A 21,950-nucleotide genomic window follows, 5' to 3' on the forward strand; every position below is an offset into this window, starting at 1 on the left:
CACTCTTTACTTTAGAAAAACTGGCTATGATTGTTTTAAAAACAGTAAGTACAGCTGTTACGTATCACCTCCAGCCTATTCCTTTAGGAAGTATTTAATGTTTTTCAACTGTCTAATTCACAGATGTCATAAATGTTAAGGGAGTGCAAAGCATCTCTGACTAGATGTTCCTCAAGGAAAGCGGATTGTTTTGGAGATCTTAGAAAAAATAAATAAATTAAAAGAACTTTATCATTATATAATGCTTTCAAATTTTAAATGAACGTTTGATATACAAAACCTTACTAGATTTCTTAAACTACTCAAAAATGTGCACTTTTCAACTTTTTTTTTTTTTTTCAGTCAGTAAGTTTTCAATATTATTTCATACCATAAAATTATGATAGTCCCGAAACCTCGAACAACTTTAGTATATAAATATACGAAAGCTGAAAGTATAAATATCTCTTCATAACAACCAACTTAATATTATATTCTGAATTGAAATTCAAATCGAATAATGCTCTCAGCTGTTATATTAACCAAAATGTAACCACAGTAAAGATATTTTGTAAAACATACTCACTGTGATTACGTTTTGGTAACTTACTGATAAATTAGAGATATTTGGGTTTGTGTATTACAAACCATCGTCAGTGCAGAAAGAGTAAACCATGGAAAATTCGATACAATAAAATTTAAACTACGTAAAAAATGGTTATTTTGTCATGCACTTAGTTTACAACCTGTCCTAAGTGGGAGCATGAAAACAGAGAGAGAGAGAATAAAGAAATAGTTTAAAAATAAATAGGTTGCTAAGAGCAATTTCCCAAATTTTGGAGAGGGACAATCGATCATTATCCATGTCCAAAGAAAGTGGAAGCACTCAGCACTTTCTTTTGTAAAGGTATTCGAATTTCTAGCAACTTTGTATCATTCCAAAGGATACTCGGACTAATATTATTAATTCCATGTTCTGCAAGGCCAACTCGCATCAGTTGGATATATGATTAATGCTCAGAAATACGTTTTAAAATGGAATGGTCCATTTATTCAAAACAGAATAAGTTGCAGCTATACGGAATTTGATAGACGCCGGGTACACATACTGGCTACTGAATTAGAAACTTTTATGTAGATGTACATAAACATCACTCATGCAGCGTATATGCACAATGTTTAGTGTTTCTAGGCAATTATTTAAGAATGCTGCTGGTCCGTAATTGAAATAGTCTTGATCACAATAGGAAAAAGAAAGGATCATTCGGAGTTCGATGAAGGGCTTATTGTGGGTGGAACCTCCATTTTAAAAACAACAGAACTGACTGGTTTCTCAAAAGGTGAGACATCCCGAGTGTTTAATCAGTGGGAAAATAACCCACATTATTTGTCTAAGAAACGTAAACTGTGGTCCTAAGACTGTCAGGAAAGAGATCGTTGTCGTCTGAGAAGGCTTGTACAGACGAACAGAATTTCCTGTGTGTAGCAATTGACCGAAGCATTTAATGAAGGCTGTTCCGAGCGATATCCCACCGAACTATGATCAAGGAATCGGTATTGACAGTCGTATGCCTATACGGAAACCACTGAATAAAATTCAAGTTTCTAATTCATTAGCCAGTATGTGTAGAAACAAATGGGGATATTTTTCTTTCTTTAGGAAATGATAAAAATAGACTAGCTTAGTTAATAGCTTTGTATGCGGCTGTAAGTTGAAATTTCATAAGGACACGGGACACACTGTCAAAAGTGACTTTAATATATGGGATAGAGATCCCATGGGATTCACCTCTTCCGTGGAATTTAGAGAAAATGGTCGCTAACTTTGAGAAGTTAGCGACCATTCTTTTTTTTTTTGGTTATAGCCATTAAGATCAGAGTTTGTTGATAGTAGAAATTTCTTGCTGAAAAAGTCACTCGTGAAGAACACACGATGTGAGCTCTTGACAGCAGCGATTTGTTAATACTGTATTTTTTTTTTTTTTTTTTTGTGAAGGATAATGCTTGATGAATAATGCCTCCTTAAACGGAGGTGGTGAAAGAGCGGTCAACTTCTCGCTTGACAAGAACGTCTACACAGAGTAAAATTCCATGTGGCTCTTTTTTCCAGAGGGAATCATCGACAAAGTTATCGATATTTTTTCTCCAAATTGTACGAGAAAAGATGACTTTCATAGAAATTTTATCCATATATATATATATATATATATTAAAGACAGCACTTCTCAGCATGTATCCGTGTCGTTATAAATTTTAATTTACACCCGCATACAAACCTATGAAATAAATCAGACCCTATTTTTCCTTCTCCTAAAGACCAAATTTCCCCTTTGTTGCTACCTAGTATTTATCAAATTCCCTGTAACTGTAAGTTATCTTCTTGTATAATAACTGAATTTTTCAATATTTTATTCTTCTGCCTGAGGACAGTCTGTGATACTGAAATATAATTTATCAGTATATTTTTAGTACAATATCTTTACTGCAGTTATGTGTTTCATTATTAAAAAAAAGTTGCCTTGTAAAATTTAATGGAAGGTATATGAATAAATATAAATAAATATACAAATAAAAATAAATCTGCGTGCAAGTTATGCGGCACTTTGGAACTTTCTCATTTTATTCTAAATCCATTTTTGCTTTTAATTTCACAATCCCTCTTCTTTTATTTTATTTAGTTGTCGCTAGGTGTGATTTGTTAGCCACATAAACTTCCTAAATAGAAGGTGCCACAAATTTTTTCCAACCTGAAAAAATCTAGAATTAGTTGTTTCGCAAATTTACAAAAATTCCAGAGCGCCTTTAACAAGTGCCTTTAACTCGTGCGCTTGTCGCCATCTATCGGACAAATTGTAAATTACACAATTCAAAAACTCTTCAAAAGGAGTACTTAATACGACTACTCAAATTAATTATTATTATTATTATTATTATTATTATTATTATTATTATTATTATTATTATTATTATTATTATTATTATTATTATTATTAACTCACACTGGAGGAAATATATAAGAAAGCTATAAAGAAAGTCAAATTTCGTTCAAAAACACTACAAAATCCTTGGATAACACAAAACTTAATCCTAGAAATACACAGAAAGGACGCTTTATGGAAAGAATTAAAGCGATATCCAAATAAAACAGCTTTAAAAACTGAATATAAGATAACAATGAATCGCCTTACAACACAAATCAGAAATGCCAAAAGAAGCTACTACAGAGACAAAATAACCTCTGCACAAAACAACATGAAACAAACCTGGCAACTGATCGATGAGATGCTAGATTGTGTTCCCAACACCACCGCCTCCGAAACCATAAAACACAACTTCATGAAAGACGCAAAACCTATCCAACAACTAGCAAATGACTTTAACCAATACTTTGCAGATTCCATCCAAGAACTGCACAGAAATATTCCCACAATCACAAAACGTGACCCTCCACTTGGACCACAAACAAAACAGACATTAGGGTTCCCAACCATAAAATAAGCAGAACTTATTTCTGCAATACAACAAATCAAACTAAACAAAGGCCCAGGAATTGATGGTATAAGACCTAAAGACATAAAGCGACATGCACCTAGTTTAAGTCCTATCCTACTAAAATTAATAAATAAAATATTTAAAACAGGACAGATACCAAGTATGCTAAGTATGATAAAGACCGCCATAATCACACCCACATACAAACATGGAAAAAGAAATTTAATCAGTAATTACAGACCCATAGCAACATTACCAATTATCAATCAAATTATGGAGCGGATCATACTGAAGAAACTCACAGCATACACTGAGATCTTTCATATTATCCCCAAAACACAATATGGTTTTCAGGAAAATAAGGGAACAACATCTCCCTTGGAAGACTTTACAGACGTAATTAATATCACCTCAGACAAAAACAAAATTGCCGTGGTAGTCTTCATTGATCTAACTAAAGCGTTCGATACACTCACACATCCAACCTTGTTAGAAAAGCTGAGGCATGTTGGAATAGACGGGCCTCTTCACAGTTGGTTTACAAACTACCTTCAAAATAGAAAGCATATCACACGTATCGGGTCAAACCGAAGTACAGAGCTATCACTAACCTGTGGAGTGCCACAGGGAGCTGTACTCTCCCCAACTCTATTCAACATTTACAAGCACGATATTAATCAGCTACCACTCAAAAGTAAGATATTCCAATACGCAGACGATGCAGCAATAATATCCATCCATAATGACGCAAGCATAGCCCAAACAAATATACAACATGACATAAATCTGATCATAGACTGGCTCACGAAAAACTCCATACACCTAAACTCAGAAAAGACAAAATTAATGATATTCAGAAATCCACTGACTCGACCAGTTGATAACAAATATATAACATCCACTTTCCAATATAAAAAACACACAGAACAGTAAAACCACTACAATCACTCAGGTTGAAACAATACGATACCTTGGAATTTACTTCGATGCAGATATGAACTGGAACCATCTACACATAAACCATCTACACAACAAACTCCGAACAATAAGTGGCAAACTCTACATGTTAAAATACATAGTTCCCATACGTCTAAAAACACTAATATACAAAGCAGTATGCCAAAATATACTAAGATACGCTATAACAACGTATGCTTTCTGTGCACCCTACAAATTAAACAGATTAATGTCGCTACAGTACAAAATGACAAAACTGATCTTTTGGGAACAAAGAGAAAATCACGACCTTATAAACATTGCAATGGTAGAACACAAAATACTGACAGCAAAACATTTATGTCACTATGCAGCATTGCTAAAACATTATTTCGATGCCAACTACAGGACAGTTCAGAAATACATACCGTACAACAAGACCTCAGACAACTAATTATATCACATATAAATACGATTAAATATAATCGTAGTGATTGCATTAATCACTACGATTAAATCCCAACAGCAAGAAAAAAAAACAATACATAATAACCAACTGGTGTCTTCCTCAGATAAGCTTACATATAAGCTTCAAGGATGAAAGCAGAGAAATTAGTTCTCATCCAAGATGCATCATATGTAACCAAGTGCATGTAATGTACGTATCACATGTAAACAAATGTATGTAATGTATGTAATAACTGTAACAAAAGTATGCAATATAGAGTGATTATATCCATTGATATTGTATATATAGAGTGTAAAATAGCAAAGAAACATCTGTAATAATCATCATTATGAATATTATAATAATATACGTTGTAAACAGTTATTGTTATTATTATTATTTTAAAAAAACTTTATGTACGAGAAAGTATTTATTATGCATAATTGTGCTCCTATAATGTATGTAATTTATCTGAGAAATAATAAAAATATTAAAAAAATAAATTTAAAAAAATTATTATAAATTACTGACTGGAACAGTCTATTTAGTTTAGAGGAGCCAATAAATTCTTCGACCAAAACTTTGAACATTACACCACTCGAATCATGCCCAACACAGTGGACAGAAAAGTATTATTTAAGACCTCCAGGTAGTCAAAGACCTATCGAAGGAAACCATAAATCATCCACACCAGAGAAGATACATCACATATTCTCTTAAACTCATTTTCACTGAATGCACTCACCATTTCAAGAGGCAAATTTTTCCACTCACTGCTCTAAATTTAACACACGTGAACCGCAGTAGTAGGTTTGTTATTACGTAAATATTTCGTCCTCGGTATCTTAGGGCATCATCAGTACAGTATCGCAATACTAGGAATGACAAAAGAAAGGGCGCGTACGTACAATGGAATCAAATTACATGTAGTGGCACGTTGCAGCCTGAACTTAAATTACATTAAATTGAATTAAATTACTTAAATTAAATTAATTACAGTTAAGTTATTATTTTACCCAATTTTGTATGACAATTTCCCATACTTTAGGGATGGCAAGAACATCATTGCGGTTTAGATTTGGTCTGTGGAGTAGGGCTTCAGCACTTTCTTTATATAAGCGTTCATATTTATATGAAGATCTGTGTAGAAGTTTTGCCTTTTTCCAATGGATCTTGTGGTTTGGGTTTTCAACTCCGTGTTAATCAAGGCCTGATTTTTGCGGTTTGATGAGGCGGATATGGTCTTGATGTTCCGAAATGTGCTTAAAAACTGATCTGCCTGTCTGTCCAAAATAAGAGAGTTTAGAGGAGCATGGAACCTCGTATACACCAGGTGGTAGCATAGGTGAAAGTTTGTCTTTAGGCGAGGGTAACAAGTTTTGATAATGTCCTAAGATATACCTAGGACGAAATATTTACGTAATAACAAACCTACTACTGTGGTTCACGTGTGTTAAATTTACTCATGAATTCTCCACAGTTTCTCTATATAATCAACTCACTGCTCTATTAGAGAAAAACCAGAGTCTTATCACTTTCTTAATCGCTCTCAAATTTAACTTCTACGGATGCCCCTTGTTCTTTCTTCACCCTTCATTTAACGAAAAATTTCATCAGACGATATCTTGTAACACCAATTCAGATGTTTATATACCTCTGTCATATCATCCCCTTTTTCTCCGGTTCATCAATGTCTGCAGTCCATATATCATACTCTCAATCTGTCCTCGTAATCTACATTCCGTAATCTCCCGATTTTATCTTTGTAACTCTTCTATATCCGTTCCACAGCCTCCTTTAACCCGTCGAACCAAGGGGACCAAATTTGATTACAGTAGTGGTGATATCAAGGCCTTGTAAAGAGACAAAATGGTTTTCTTATCCTTGCATATTCGTTGAAACGCAAATGGCAATGTTCATTTCAACATGGCAATTATCCTTGTGTGAGTTGTATTTGCAATTTTTGCCATGTGACCTTTGAACTTCAAATTCCTCTCCACCTCAAAGATCTCCGGCCTCATTATGCTTCAAGAAACTTCAGTTTCTTGAAGCATAACCCAGCTAACAGAATATGCTGTTGGAACTCTCATCACGATAAAGTGCATAACTGTACACTTACTAACACTGAATTGATAGATATTGTGTTTTGTTCACATCTTCAGCCTATTCAACTCATTCAGTAGTTGCTATATATTAAAAGCATCCCTGATCTTATTTCCCAGCAATTCTTTGTCATTAAGCAAAGCAGTATCACAGTATTACTCAAATTATTATTATTATTATTATTATTATTATTATTACTATTATTATTATTATTATTATTATTATTATTATTATTATTATTATTATTATTATTATTATCAATTACTGATGACATCATTAGTACACAACTGAACATTAATTAGATTAAACAACAACGCTCCAAGAACAGATACTTGAACACTGTTCGCCTTAAATCTAATAGATTAATACCCACCATTTACCATTTCTGATACTTATCCATCAAACATCCATTTATGCTTATACCAATTCCATATTTTCCGGTTTATGCTACAGCCTTTAATGTGGTATCCTATAAAATGCCATAGCAAACTACAACAATATCGTACTGTTTAAATTATACATGCTTTTGGACGTAAAATGTTACAAAATATAAGACTTATTGTTAAACTGACCATAGATTTTAAATTAGTACGTATGTTCGTACAATATTGCCTACCGGTTTCGCTATTAACTGACTAGCTTTCTCAAGGCTTGCACAGTACAAAAAAAAAATGATAAATGCAAAAAAAAGGTTTAAGAATACAAAAAACGTTAGTACCTGTTAGGTAGCTAAGGTAACACGTTCGCGTGATATGTCTGTATGAATTGTGACTTTCTACTCAGTATCATGAACAAACCTTACATGCCAAAGCGTAATATGATTATTCGCGTACTGTAGTTCTGTTGAACTGAGGGAATTAATTAGATTTTTCCAAGTATCATTCAGTATGGCCCCTTGATTTCTGTTTAGGTTGCTGCCTGTACGTAGCACTACTGCTGCTTCTTTAAATAATCGATGTCTGTAATCTTCGTCTACGTTGGGCATAGAGCTGTTATTCCAGTCTATAATGTGGTTCAAAGTTGAAAAGTGATGTGCTAACCCAGAGGTGATCGTTCTGTTGTGATTTACATCGCCAACATGTTCTTTCTGTTTTATATCCAGGCTTCTCGAAGTTTGTCCAATGTAGGAAAGACCGCACGTGCATGAAATATTATACACACCTGGATATTTATAAAATGGAACACTGTCTTTAGGAGATCTTAGAACCTATCTGATGCTAATAGTTGGTTTAAATACAACCCTGATGTTATGGGCTTTTAACAATCTTTAACAATTTTTATGGGTTCAAATTGAACCCATAAAGAGGACGACTGCTGTTTAAATGAGCTGTGAGACTGTTCTTTCTTGTTGGTTATCTTTGTATAGAAATTTGTTGATGATGTTTCGAGGATAACCATTTTGCGATAATGTTATAGCGATTTGGGACAGTTCTGTTTGAACTTCTTCATCGTTGGAGATAAAGTATCTGGCTCGATTTCTCAACATGTGGATGATGCTCTGTTTATGTGACCTATGATGGTTTGAAGAGTAATGTAGATATCGTCCAGTGTCCGTAGGTGTTTTTGTAAATGGACAGTTTGAATTGTTACCTTGTCTTTTAATTAGTATATCCAAGAAGTGTAGTTGTTCGTTGTTTTCTACTTCTAGAGTAAATTTGATTTTATTGTGGAGTGAGTTGATTCTATTGACAAATATATGTAGGTTTTCCATGTTGTCCTGCCATATGATGAAGATATCATCTACATATCTCCATCATATTGAAGGTTTAGGGGTAATGTTGGTGAAGATTTCATTTTCAAATTTCTCCATGAAAAGGTCTGCACATGGTGGTGACAGAGGGCTGCCCATGACTAAGCCTTCTAATTGTTTCTATACCTTGTTGTTAACTTTGAAGAAATTTGATTGTAGGCAATGCTTGAACATCTTTGTAATATCAGCAGGAAAGAGATCTTTGATAATGTTCATGACTTCTACTGGTACATTCGTGAATAAGGATACTACGTCTAAACTGGCGATTATGTCTGTTTGTGTTATCTTCACGTTTTTGAGCTTGTCAACAAAGTGTTGAGAATTTTTTATGTAGGAGTCTGTTTGTCTAATTTTTCCCTTAAGTAAGTTCGCTAGGTGCTTAACCAATATGTAAGTGGGGGAGGACCTGCCATCCACAATCGGACGAAGTGGCACTTCTTCCTTATGCACTTTAGGCGCCTCATACAGTCTAGGAGTAATGGGATGTGAGGATTTAAGCTTTCTTTTTAGTTATTCAGGCCAAGTGTTCATGTTATGGATCAGAAAGTTTGTCTCATTATGGTTCTTCATGGTAGGATCTTTGTTGAGGATTTTGTACGTGGAACTATCGGATAGTAAGTCGTTTATCTTCTTGAAATAGTCTTTTGAGTTTAGGATGACGTTGTGTTCCCCTTGTCCGCTTTAGTTATTATTATTTCTTTGTTCTTCCTCAAGTTCCGAATATCTTTACTATCATATGGAGTGGTATTCAGTTTTGGTTGTTTTGCTGTTGCTAGGATGATCGTGCTTTGGAATCTAATATCGTTGGCAACAACTTGTGCTAGCGGGTAGAGACTTTTTTCAATTCCACACATAAAGTCCATTTTAGGAATGTAATTTGGAGTATTGAAAAGTTAAAACCTTTCTTTAGGATATCTGATTCATGTTTGGAAAGGCAGTAATCCAACATGTTGAAAATCGCTTTGTTATCTGGGAGGCCTGTGTGTGTCTGGTATTTTTTCTTGTAAAGTTCTTCAAATTTTCTATTTGTTTGACTTTATTTAACTTGAAAGTTTTTTCGTAGCTCTGTTCTATCATGTGGTCTATATTATTCCAGGTCGTGTAATCTATACTATTAGAAATGTCATCAAAATAGTTGCGGCAATTAACAACACTTATATTCAATTCGTACCTGATATGTTGGATTCTTTCTCTGAGTAGTGCCAATGAAGTCGTTTGGTAAATCTTTTGGATTGAATCCTTGTATGGATTGAATGTGTCCTTTGATGATAAAGAATTTAAGGATGATAGATAAATCCCTACACCTTTTCAGAAATGTTAATTGGTTCAATTAGACAAAAAGAATCCCACATAAAAAATTCTCAACACTTTGTTGATAAACTCAAAAACGTGAAGATAACACAAACAGACATAATATCCAGTTTAGACGTAGTATCCTTATTCACGAATGTACCAGTAGAAGTCATGAACATTATCAAAGATCTCTTTCCTGCTGATATTACAAAGATGTTCAAGCATTGCCTACAATCAAATTTCTTCAAAGTTAACAACAAGGTATAGAAACAATTAGAAGGCTTAGTCATGGGCAGCCCTCTGTCACCACCATGTGCAGACCTTTTCATGGAGAAATTTGAAAATGAAATCTTCACCAACATTACCCCTAAACCTTCAATATGATGGAGATATGTAGATGATATCTTCATCATATGGCAGGACAACATGGAAAACCTACATATATTTGTCAATAGAATCAACTCACTCCACAATAAAATCAAATTTACTCTAGAAGTAGAAAACAACGAACAACTACACTTCTTGGACATACTAGTTAAAAGACAAGGTAACAATTCAAACTGTCCATTTACAAAAACACCTACGGACACTGGACGATATCTACATTACTCTTCAAACCATCATAGGTCACATAAACAGAGCATCATCCACATGTTGAGAAATCGAGCCAGATACTTTATCTCCAACGATGAAGAAGTTCAAACAGAACTGTCCCAAATCGCTATAACATTATCGCAAAATGGTTATCCTCGAAACATCATCAACAAATTTCTATACAAAGATAACCAACAAGAAAGAACAGTCTCCCAGCAAATTTAAACAGCAGTCATCCCATTTATGGGTTCAATTTCCACCAAAATTGCGCGATTGTTAAAGGCCCATAATATCAGGGTTGTATTTAAACCAACTACTAGTATCAGACAGGTTCTAAGATCTCCCAAAGACAGTGTTCCATTTTATAAATATCCAGGCGTGTATAATATTCCATGCACATGCGGTCTTTCCTACATTGGACAAACTTCGAGAACCCTGGAAATAAGACAGAAAGAACATGTTGGCGATGTAAATCACAACAGAACGATCACCTCTGGGTTAGCACATCACTTTTCAACTTTGAACCACATTATAGACTGGAATAACAGCTCTGTGCCCAACGTAGACGAAGATTACAGACATCTATTATTTAAAGAAGCAGCAGTAGTGCTACGTACAGGCAGCAACCTAAACAGAAATCAAGGGACAATACTGAACGATACTTGGAAAAATCTAATCAATTCCCTTAGTTCAACAGAACTACAGTACGCGAATAATCATATTACACTTTGGCATGTAACGTGTGTTCATGATACTGAGTAGAAAGTCACAATTCATACAGACATGTCACGCGAACGTGTTACCTTAGCTACCTAACAGGTACTAACGTTTTTTGTATTCTTAAACCTTTTTTTGCATTTATCATTTTTTTTGTACTGTGCAAGCCTTGAGAAAGCTAGTCAGTTAATAGCGAAACCGGTAGGCAATATTGTACGAACATACGTACGAATTTAAAATCTATGGTCAGTTTAACAATAAGTCATATTTTTTAATATCGTACTGCATCCATTCCCTTTATCCAACTCACTTGTAACATTGTTATAAAAAGGAGCAAATTAATAAAACATGACCTCCCTTTATCAAACCCATGCTGTTACTCGTATTTACACAGTATAGCTTGTCTATCAACCCATTTCTGTATACGTGTTCTCACCAAACTTCTCTAAAAATCTTCGCCACCACTTTAGAGTTATGGATACGTCAGTAATCAGACAAAACATTTACACTTGGATTTTTTATACTCTCAAAAAAGGCTGAAGAGAAAAAAAATTATTAACTACTGAAATCAGTTGGCTAAGAAGATTACTTGGAGTATCTCTGCTGATAGACTAAGAAACGAAGATATAAGGAAACGACTAAAACAAGAAATAACAATAGTAGACAAAATCCAAGAAAGAAGACTGCGATGGTTTGGCCATGTGACCAGAATGGGAACAGAAAGATTACCATCTAAAGTCCTAAATACAATGATGGAAGATAAAAGATCCAAAGGGCGACCCAGAATTAGATGGATAGACAAAATAAAAGAGGAACTGAAAACCAAATCAGAACAAAACCATGCGGCACCAAACTGGACAGAATTGTTTGTACTTTCCGGGGACAGACAGAAGTGGAAAGAGTTCATTAGGCCTCATCATCATCCACATAGATAATGGATGAGAGAAGAAGAAGAAGAAGAAGAAGAAGAAGAAGAAGAAGAAGAAGAAGAAAGCTAGAATCTGTTTGGACCACTTGGACAACTTTCTCGTTTCTCTCTCCAGATACACTTGAAATACCCTAACCCAAAGAATACATTTCAATCCCTTCGCCAGATACATAACACGCTCAGTGACATTCATATCATTATCATGTTTGCATACCATAGCTGAACTTACACATGTATTCTCACCATTCCTCCTATGATGATCTAGTTTCCTTGACTCTTGGCATTAGGTCTCACCCCAATAAATAATTTCTCCAAGCTGCTGATGCCAAATCCATTCAAGTTCAGGCTATTCCTCTTATACGGGTCATTTCTACAATGAAACTCGCTCTATACATCCAAACTAATATTATTTCTACAATTATATTACTAAATACATTAAATACAATAATAACACTAAATATTACAATAATATACTAAAGATACACCAAGTCCTCTAATAAAATACTTAATAAACTCTTACAGACAGTACGTCTACACTGAATGCGTGACTGATATGTATGAGTGAAACAGTTATCTGTGATCGCAAATTCATGATCAGAAAAGCACCCTGAAGAGTTTCTTACGCTGATTCAGCATTTGACGTTAACATGCGAAAAGTAGTCCGGATTTTGACTAGAAAGAAGAAGAAACCATTTTCCGATGCTGAGATGGTAGAGGGAATTTCTAGCACAGTGATGGATCTCTCTTAGAGAATTACGATACAAAGATGAAGAACGATCTCCTGCAAAACTTGTAGCTAAGTCCATCATTGTTGTTCATAGAATGTCAGAATTATCTGAAAACAAAATAATAGCTACTTGAACAATTAAAAGTCTATGTTTCTCTTAGGACCAGTCAATCGATCATACTGATAGTGTGCAGTTAATCTTTTGAATTCGGTTTGTGCTTCTTGATCTTAAAACTCGTGAAAGAGATCCTTTTCTTTTGTGGACTACAAGGTTGAACATGTGGAACTCATATACTCTACAATTTCTGGAAGTTTCAAGAAAATGTTACTCGGAGATGAAAAAGACTAGCTTCTGTAACAATGGAGTTGCGTACTTGCCATGCCTGGAAGGAAATCGGGATTTATTTATCTTTTGAAGTAGCATTTGAATTAGAATGGCATGAAAACTAAGATGCCCGTTTTCCATTGCATTTTGCATCAAGAGAATTTGTGTGCCGCCCCGAACTAACACGTTAACAAAGTGAATGGATATGATTCTGAAAATCATGAAATACTTCTCAAATGGAGGTTCTCTCATCCATCGACAGTTCATTGAATCTTAGTAAGAACGAAGTGACTATGATTTCGAAGATCTTACTGACTGTGAATGTGAGACAGCTGAGTAGAAGAAAAGTACTAGAACGATTTACATCTTTGCCTCCTCAAATTTGAAAGTTTTAAGTTGAGAAATGTCTTATTGAGAAATTTTTCTGAAATTGAGAGTCTCTCATGTCAGCATGATTTACATTCTATGCAATATCATTACTCATGAAAAATGAATGTGAAAGAAGTAAAAGAATATGTGAGCAACAGCTAATAGCATATTCAAGAAAAGTCAAAACTGTGCCTTCTCCTGGATCAAATTCAGAACACTTAACCTATTTTACTAACCTGCAAGATTTCTCGAAACAAATGAGGAGTGTGATCTATTAGACCTGAAGAGAAAGCTATATAAACGGATGAAAAATTTGTCTTAGAAATTTGAATCGCATTTCTATGGTTTCAAAGACTTCAAATTTGGCGTTTCAGTTCTTGCGTGCTTCACTTCACTTTGATATTACAAATTCAAGAGCACAAATCACCACCCTTTTGTCTTTGGACAAATTCAGATTTGAAAATGATTTCCTTGTTCTTCAGAGTCTGAAACGTTTGAAAGTTTTCAGAGATGTGGGAATATGTCTTCCGACTGACAAGGATCTCTCAACTGAAACCGACTATTTAGCTTATTTTAGGATAAAATAGCTTCTTTATATTTTGTAGAACAAATGGTATTATTTGGTGAACGCGCCTTCATCATATCACAAATGAGATCTCAACAGACAGTCGAGTCTGGAATTATTATCGGGTGTGTCTGTTTTCGGGATGATAAAACTGAGCTTGCTTGAGTAAAAAATCCTTTCATATGTCTGAGAGGAGACTCTATTGCTGAATCGGTATTGACAATGCCCTTTGGTAGAAAAAAAAATCTGGGTTAGAATCTCGTTTAGGACACTAAGAACCTTTATCAAGATTTTTCAATTGAAGATGTGTTAGTTGTTCTCATACGAGGGCGGGGGAGGCGTAGTAGGTTTGTTTCTTCTCCTGGAAACAGGTTTTTCATTTCGCATAACAAGCAAACTCGGCCATAAGAACACATAAATTGTGTGTGTTGATTTTTTTATTTATACAGTGCGGTCTATAAGTTTTAGGACTTGATTTGTTGCGTGTACAGTATTGGAACGATCTATCGGCGAATGCACTAAGCAATACCAACTAATATCTACGCCCCTAGAGTGAGGTTAATTTACGTTCCGTAGTGTACGAGTTATGACGTGTAGTCGAAAGTGTTTTTTGTTCGTACATCATGGATGTGAAAGTGAACTAACAATTATGATTAGATTTTATTTTAAAGTGGGTCCTTCTGCTACAGAAACCCTAGAAAGTACAACAGGCCTACGGAAATGAGGCTGTGTACCGATCTAAAGTCTTCCGGTGGTATTCGCGATTTCGTAACTGAAGGGAGTCCTCAGAAGATGACGAAAGAAGTTAACCGTTCCACATCGACTCGTGAGGGGAACATTGCCACTGTAGCTGCCTTGGTGAAGAATTATCGTTGAATCACATAACGGATGATAGCGGAGACTTCATCCATCCCTACGAGCGTCATGAATTCTGAGTGAAGATTTAGGAAGAGGGAATTGTGCGCACGTTTTTTCTAACATTCCTGGACAGCCAAGCAAAGAGAAGATCGAGTCCCGTCTTGTCAGGACATTATCGCGATGGTGGATGTGGACGATTGACAAAATCATTTCGGATGATGAGAAAGTGGGTATTTCGTCTACGATCCCGAAACGAAGCGACAGAGTTCTGAATGGGTTGACAAGACATCTCCCACATCGAAGAAATCGAGATTCCAAAAGTCACGCATCTAAACAATGTTGATAGTTTTTTTTTGACTCTCAAGGCCTAGTGCACAAAGAATTCATATCTGTGGGAAGAATAGTGAATGTGGAATTTTATAAAGAATTCATGGATCATCTCCTGAAACGCATGCAACATGTTCATCCAGCCGCATTCTGGTCGCGAGACTTTTCCTTTCACAATAACGCGCCCACTCACAAATGCGCATTACTATTTGACATACATAAGTATCCCCACTCTTTATCACTCACTTAGCCAGATTTATCTCATCCGGAATACTTTCTGTTCCCTAAGTTAAAAATGAAGCTGAAAGGACACCAATTTGCGAAGGTTCCAGCCATCTAAAAAGCTGTAAACATAGCTGCTAATGAATCATATTTCGAATAACATATATGTTTTATCTTTCTCTCATGGATTTTTGACATTTTTATCATTTTTTCCTAAAACTTATAGACCGCTCTATAACAATAATCCTCCTACTCCTTTGCTAAACATTTACCTAAAATTCGCTCTTCAGTTTCTCTTTTTGAAAATAAAATTTCAAATAATTCTAGTAATTTTTAATATCTTTTCATCATAAACTTAATTTTTTTCACCATTACCTTGAAATAACTTTAATGCCTACTTGTTGTCAAGCAAAAAAAAAAAAAAAAAAACAGTGACAGCTGGCTACGTAGGTTAAACGATACTGAGAAGGCTATTACATTTTCCTTTTTTTGTTGTGTTTATCCAGTATCCAATGGAACGAGGCCAATACGTTTTATCAATTCAAAGAAAGTACTTTCGCTTTGCATAGTAAAGTGAAAGTACGTGTAAACTTAGAAAGTTCGTGTTGTGTTTCCTGTCTAGTAACTTTAGCAGGAAAGCGATAAGTTCAGCCTATCCTTTTTTATTTTTTTGATTACTGTGTATCATTCTGAAGTAATGTCAAGTGCAGCAATAGGAGAAATAATCTTGTCAGACAGTATTATCTCGGTTAAGCTTACGTCCCTCTATTATAAATATATCAGTATTGTGTTTTAATCTTATTTAGTCCTCAAAGGTTGTGACAACATGTCGCAAATTCGTAATATTATTGAGAAAAAGAGAGACGGCTTAGAATTAAGTACGGAAGAAATTGAACTGGCTGTGAAGTTGACTGTTGAAGGCCATAATGCATCTGGTCATAACAACATCAAGGACTCCGAACAAGTGAAACAGCCTCAAATCGGTAAGTTGAGAACCACATATTTTTAATAGAAGAGTCGGCAAACAAACGATATTTATTAACTTCGAATAAATATGCGATCTACGATACAGATGTGAAATAATAGAACACAGATTGCTGTGTACATATAGATGACATTTTAATTGCTTGCATTAAGGCGGGGGGAGGGTAAGTGCAAATGTAATTTTGCATGAGTTTGCTTCTCTTTTAAATGAAAATTTTTAAATGAATACCCTCGTCAAAGTCATTTATCAAATATTCAACATAACGTATGGTAATAAGTGCATTCTTGTTCTCCGCCTTAGACTATGTTACTCACACTCACGAAAGGTTATTAGTAAACCTATATTACATTTTGTAACGTGTGTAGGCTAAGGATTGAATAATATTCATTGCAATCCGTCTTTCCAATGTTTCACTAGTCTGATAGTACTGATGTATTAGTGCAAACTGGTCGGTCTTCATACAATATTTAAATATTTATTTTTTTATATGGTTTATTTAAAACATCCAGAAATTGTGTTAAAGTGACTGCAGTTGTACTTCACATTCTTTTAAGTTAATTTAAATTCCAAAGCATTTAAAATTCTCAATTCTATATACATAATCCTTCAGCAAACATGTCAACGAATCAAAAAATGTTCCGGCAAACATGCTTTGATTCGTTGGTTTTCTATCTGAAAATAAACTTCTCAAATAATCCTAATAATTATTTAATTGCATTTCATCGTAGAATTACAAAAATATTTCCACCTTTATCTTTGGTATTACTATGCTGCATACTTGTTATTAAACAATAACAACAGAGGTATTGGACACGCGATATGCAAGAACTGTAATTAGTGCTAGTAGTATGGGGGTCACTTCTGACAAGATCAAGATCAAGATAAGATAAGGAATCGTGACGTGATTGGTTGATGACGTCATTGTGGGCGTGGCTTCATGGGATTGGAATGATAGGAATTTCCCTGTGGGCATATGTGTTAATTGCTTCAGTTGTTGTGTTTTGGTTCGCGTATGGAATTATGGGTGATGGTTGAGATAAGGAATCATGTCGTGATTGGTGGTGCACTTCTGACAAGATCAAGATCAAGATAAGATAAGGAAACGTGACATAAGTGTTTGTTATGAGATGTAGATAAGTGACGTCATTGTTAGTTGTAAATAAGTGATGTTATTGTTTTGAATGGGAAGGATAATTTTAGTGGTTAAGGAATCGTGTCGTGATTGGTGGACACTTCTGACAAGATGAAGATAAGATAAGGAATCGTGACGTGAATGTTTGTTGTTATGAGATGTAGATAAGTGACGTCATTTGTTAGTTGTAAATAAGTGCCATTATTGTTTTGAATAGGAATGATGATTTTAGTGGTTAAGGAATTGTGTCGTGATTGGTGGATACTTCTGACAAGATGGAGATCAAGATAAGATAAGGAATCGTGACGCAAATGTTTGTTGTTATTATTGAGTTTGGAATGTTTGGAATTTCGCTGGGGCCCTTGTCTGTCAGAAATATCACAGGATCTTATCTCTAAATATGGTGATATTTAGAGATAAGAATCGTGACATTATGTGTTTGGAAATTCACAGTTTCAAGGTTTTCTGAATAATTTAATTATATGCTATGTCACTCAAACACAGTTTTTTTTTCTTCTTCTATAGATGGTTGTACTAATTTTTCCAATACAATTTGGGGTATTTCTTTACTGTTAAAGGGTGGGAATTCTTAGAGTAAGTCGTGATGGCAACAATCTTTCGAACTTTTCTGAATAATTAATTATATACTGGTGTCACTCAAACACACACACGCTTTTTTTCTTCTATAGATGGTTGTACTAATTTCCAATACATTTTGGGGTATTTCTTTACTGTTAAAGGTTGGGAATTCTTAGAGTACGTCGTGATGACGGGTGTGATTAGGTAAAAAAAAACTATTCAGTATTAGAATTACGCTTACCAAAAACATACGAGCAGTTATTATGTTTAAGTTAAAAATGTACTTACAGCTTTCCAAATGACTCTTCTAAATACGAATATTCCAAAATAGTTAAATTTTATATCCACAACACAAACACAAAAACCACAAAGAATGAATTTCTGTAAATACTGTAACCTGAACTAGTTACTTCGTACTTTAGATTACAGACCGTAGATGCTGTGGTTTCGTCATTTGCAATATCCCCCAGCGAGCAATTTTCTTCAATGGGGAAGACATGAGTCACATCCGTAAATTGGGGTATTGTTCAAAAGGTAGCATTTCCTCAAGTTTGGATATTTTTCAAATACTTACATATGACTAAGGGATTAGTATCCACATGTTTGAATGACACATATCCTAAAATTATTCATTCTTCATTACCGTAAGAGTTCATGGGTGTAGTAAATTAAAGCTTACATTTAATTTTAATTTAGATTACTATCCGATTGGTTCTCTGTATTAATTCTTTCCCACTGTTGCCCAAGCTTGGTGGGAAAGTCTATGCACCATTTTGTTCAAGTTAAGTGTTATATGCGGTTTCGAATTCCGATTGTTGTTAGAGTATGGAATTCTGACAAGTGAAATTATTATTATTTATTTTTTTTTTTCAAATTGAATGGTTATTTTCTGTATTTTACTTTTAAAGGTCATATTCTAACAGAATAACTGAGCAAAATTAATTCTGAATATTCTAAATTGTTGATTATTAACATATATTCACAGAACACAAATACAAGTCTGAAAATGCCGTTCACTTTTTCATTATAGGTTACTATGGCTAACATATATTCACACCACAAAACACACAAAACATAGCAGTTGAAAGATATTTCTGTAAATAACCAGAAAAGCTAGTTGACTACTTAATTTAGATTACTATCCGATTCCTTCCCATTGTTGCCCATGCTTGGTGGGAAAATCTATGCACCGTTTTGTTTAGGGTAAGTGTAATTTCCTGTTTCGAATTCCGATTGCTGTTAGGGTATGGAATTCTGACAAGTGAAATGATTTTTTTTTTCAAATTGAATGGTTATTTTCTGTATTTTACTTTTAAAATTCAGTTTAATTACATATTCTAACAGAATAACTGAGCAAAATTAATTCTGAATATTCTAAATTGTTGATTATTAACATATATTCACAGAACACAAACGCAAGTCTGAAAAGACAGTTCACATTTTCATTATAGGTTACTGTGGCTAACATATATTCACACCACAAAATATAGGAGTTGAAAGATATTTCTGTAAATAACCAGAAAAGCTAGTGGACTACTTAATTTACATTACTATCTGATTGGTTCTCTTGTATTAAGTCTTTCCCACTCTTGCCCAAGCTTGGTGGGAAAGTCTATGCGCCGTTTTGTTTAGGGTAAGTGTTATTTCCGGTTTCGAATTCCGATTGCTGTTAGGGTATGGAATTCTGACAAGTGAAATGATTTTTTTTTTCTTTTTCAAATTAAATGGTTATTTTCTGTATTTTACTTTTAAAATTCAGTTTAATTACATATTCTAACAGAATAACTGAGCAAAATTAATGAATAAATAAAATGTGAATTTATTTTCCAACACTGTAGATTTCTCTGTAAGTCTTATCTTAAAGATATCTCCCTTATCCGGTGGCCAATTTGTTGTACCTAAGTGAGAAATCGTGTGTGTGTATTAACGTGTTGGTTTAAAATATCTAATGGCTCTGTAAAATAACCAAATTCTAGCAGTATTGTAACATTTCAGGTGAAATCGTCTCCACTAAAATTCTGGTTATTAATTTAATATACCCGATTTCTTTTGCTTCCAAGAGTTGACAGTTTCTTGATATATTTGAGGGCTTGCATGAACAAATAAGACTTTCAATTCACTGAGTCAAAAAAATAAATAAATAAAATAAAATAACAAAAATCTGGTTAGTTTGTGGCATTAAATTTTACAAGGAGAAAAAAAAAATGTTATGGTCTTACTTAAATTTGTATTTTGACTGTTGTCCTCTCACCCCGACACTTTTTTTTTTTACAGTAGGGATATTTATATATTTTAACACAATTATTATATTAGATATTCTTTCCAACACAAAAAATAATTATGTATTCTTATTTCAAATGAATATAGCTCAGAAAGAAAGAAAGAAAATTGTAAAGAAAAAAATGTTTACCTTCAAATAACTATTTTGGAATCACAGCAAGCAAGAAATTTATCACCTTTTCAAAGTTTTGAAATTCCTACCCATATTGTTTTCATCATTTGGTATCCTTTAAATGAAGAACAGTTCTGGCTATAAACTTTGTTAATGTTATTGATTTTCTATTCCAATGGCGGTCATTTTTTTTTTTTTTTTGATACATTCATGCTGGTTCCTTGTTATCTGCATGCTACGGTACCTTTTTATTTTCTACAACAAACGTTTTAAGAATTTAAGTAACTTGATTGGCTAAATATCAGCTGTTTGTCTCTGTAAAATAATCAAATTCTAACAGTCGTATTGTTAAAATTTGATACGACTGCTTTTCTAGTCTTGTGAAGGTATCTACAGATGTAGTAACAAATTGTTACTACATCTGTAGTAACAATTTGTTACAAAACTGCAAACATTTATTCACAAAACTGCAAATCCGTTATTTGTCTACCCTCTTGACTACCCTTTCACTTCCACAACCTGATGCTATTTTTTTTCCTCCAAAGTTATCAGTATCAGTTGGAGGTAACATCACTAAAAGATATCTGCAAATGATATGCTCGCTCATCTCCGCTAGCCTGAGCAGACATCTGCTGGAGGAGAGAGGGATGATGGGGTTAGGGTATGGGGTGGGGGAGCATTTAGCATCAGTTGGAGGTGACATGACTAAAAGAAATCCGAAAACGGCAAGCTAGCTCATCTCCCTTAGATAAGCAGACATCTTCTGGAGGAGAGGGAGGGTGGGGGAGCCTTGCATGGAAGACCACTGTCAACCTCTCGACTACCCTTTCACACCCAACACATAATGCTACTTTTTTTTTCCATCCCAACAATTTCGGACATCCGCAAATGGCGAGATCGTTCATCTCCTTTATATCTACAAATGGGTAGCTCGCTCATCTTCCTTTGGATGAATTCGAGCCACAGAGATAAAGTTTGTACCATAATGTCACAAAGTAAGATAAACGCACATCAATCCACCAGCATGCGAAAACATGTCTGCGAGTCATCTGCGCGAAAGTTTCATTTTGGAAGGAACGGTCAGGGTAAAGGGACAGGTAAACAGTACTATAAGAAAAAACAATCGAGTCGAGTGTCTTTTCAGTTACTGCAATTCGTTCATCCAGTGCAACTATCGTATTGTGTTGTGTTGTGGTGTTTGTGTCCAGTAAAGTAAAATAATGAGTGAA

The 21,950-nt window shown here is 34.5% G+C and overlaps 1 protein-coding gene across 1 annotated transcript in view; it reads left to right on the forward strand.

The window, feature by feature from the left end:
- Positions 1 to 16,273: 16,273 nt before the first annotated feature.
- The window catches only part of LOC150093702 (thymidine phosphorylase-like), a 36,698-nt gene continuing 31,021 nt past the window's right edge, over positions 16,274 to 21,950 (forward strand). Inside the window, exon 1 of the mRNA XM_090412754.1 lies at positions 16,274 to 16,616. Within this exon, the coding sequence (XP_090268880.1) occupies positions 16,460 to 16,616 (157 nt within the window). The 5' untranslated portion in view covers positions 16,274 to 16,459. The remainder of the gene's footprint in view (positions 16,617 to 21,950) is intronic.

This window comes from Typopeltis vanoorti, chromosome 23 (genome assembly GCF_054136105.1).
Source record: "Typopeltis vanoorti isolate ZY-2024b chromosome 23, IOZ_Tvanoo_1.0, whole genome shotgun sequence".
Classification (NCBI taxonomy): Eukaryota; Metazoa; Arthropoda; class Arachnida; order Uropygi; family Thelyphonidae; genus Typopeltis; species Typopeltis vanoorti.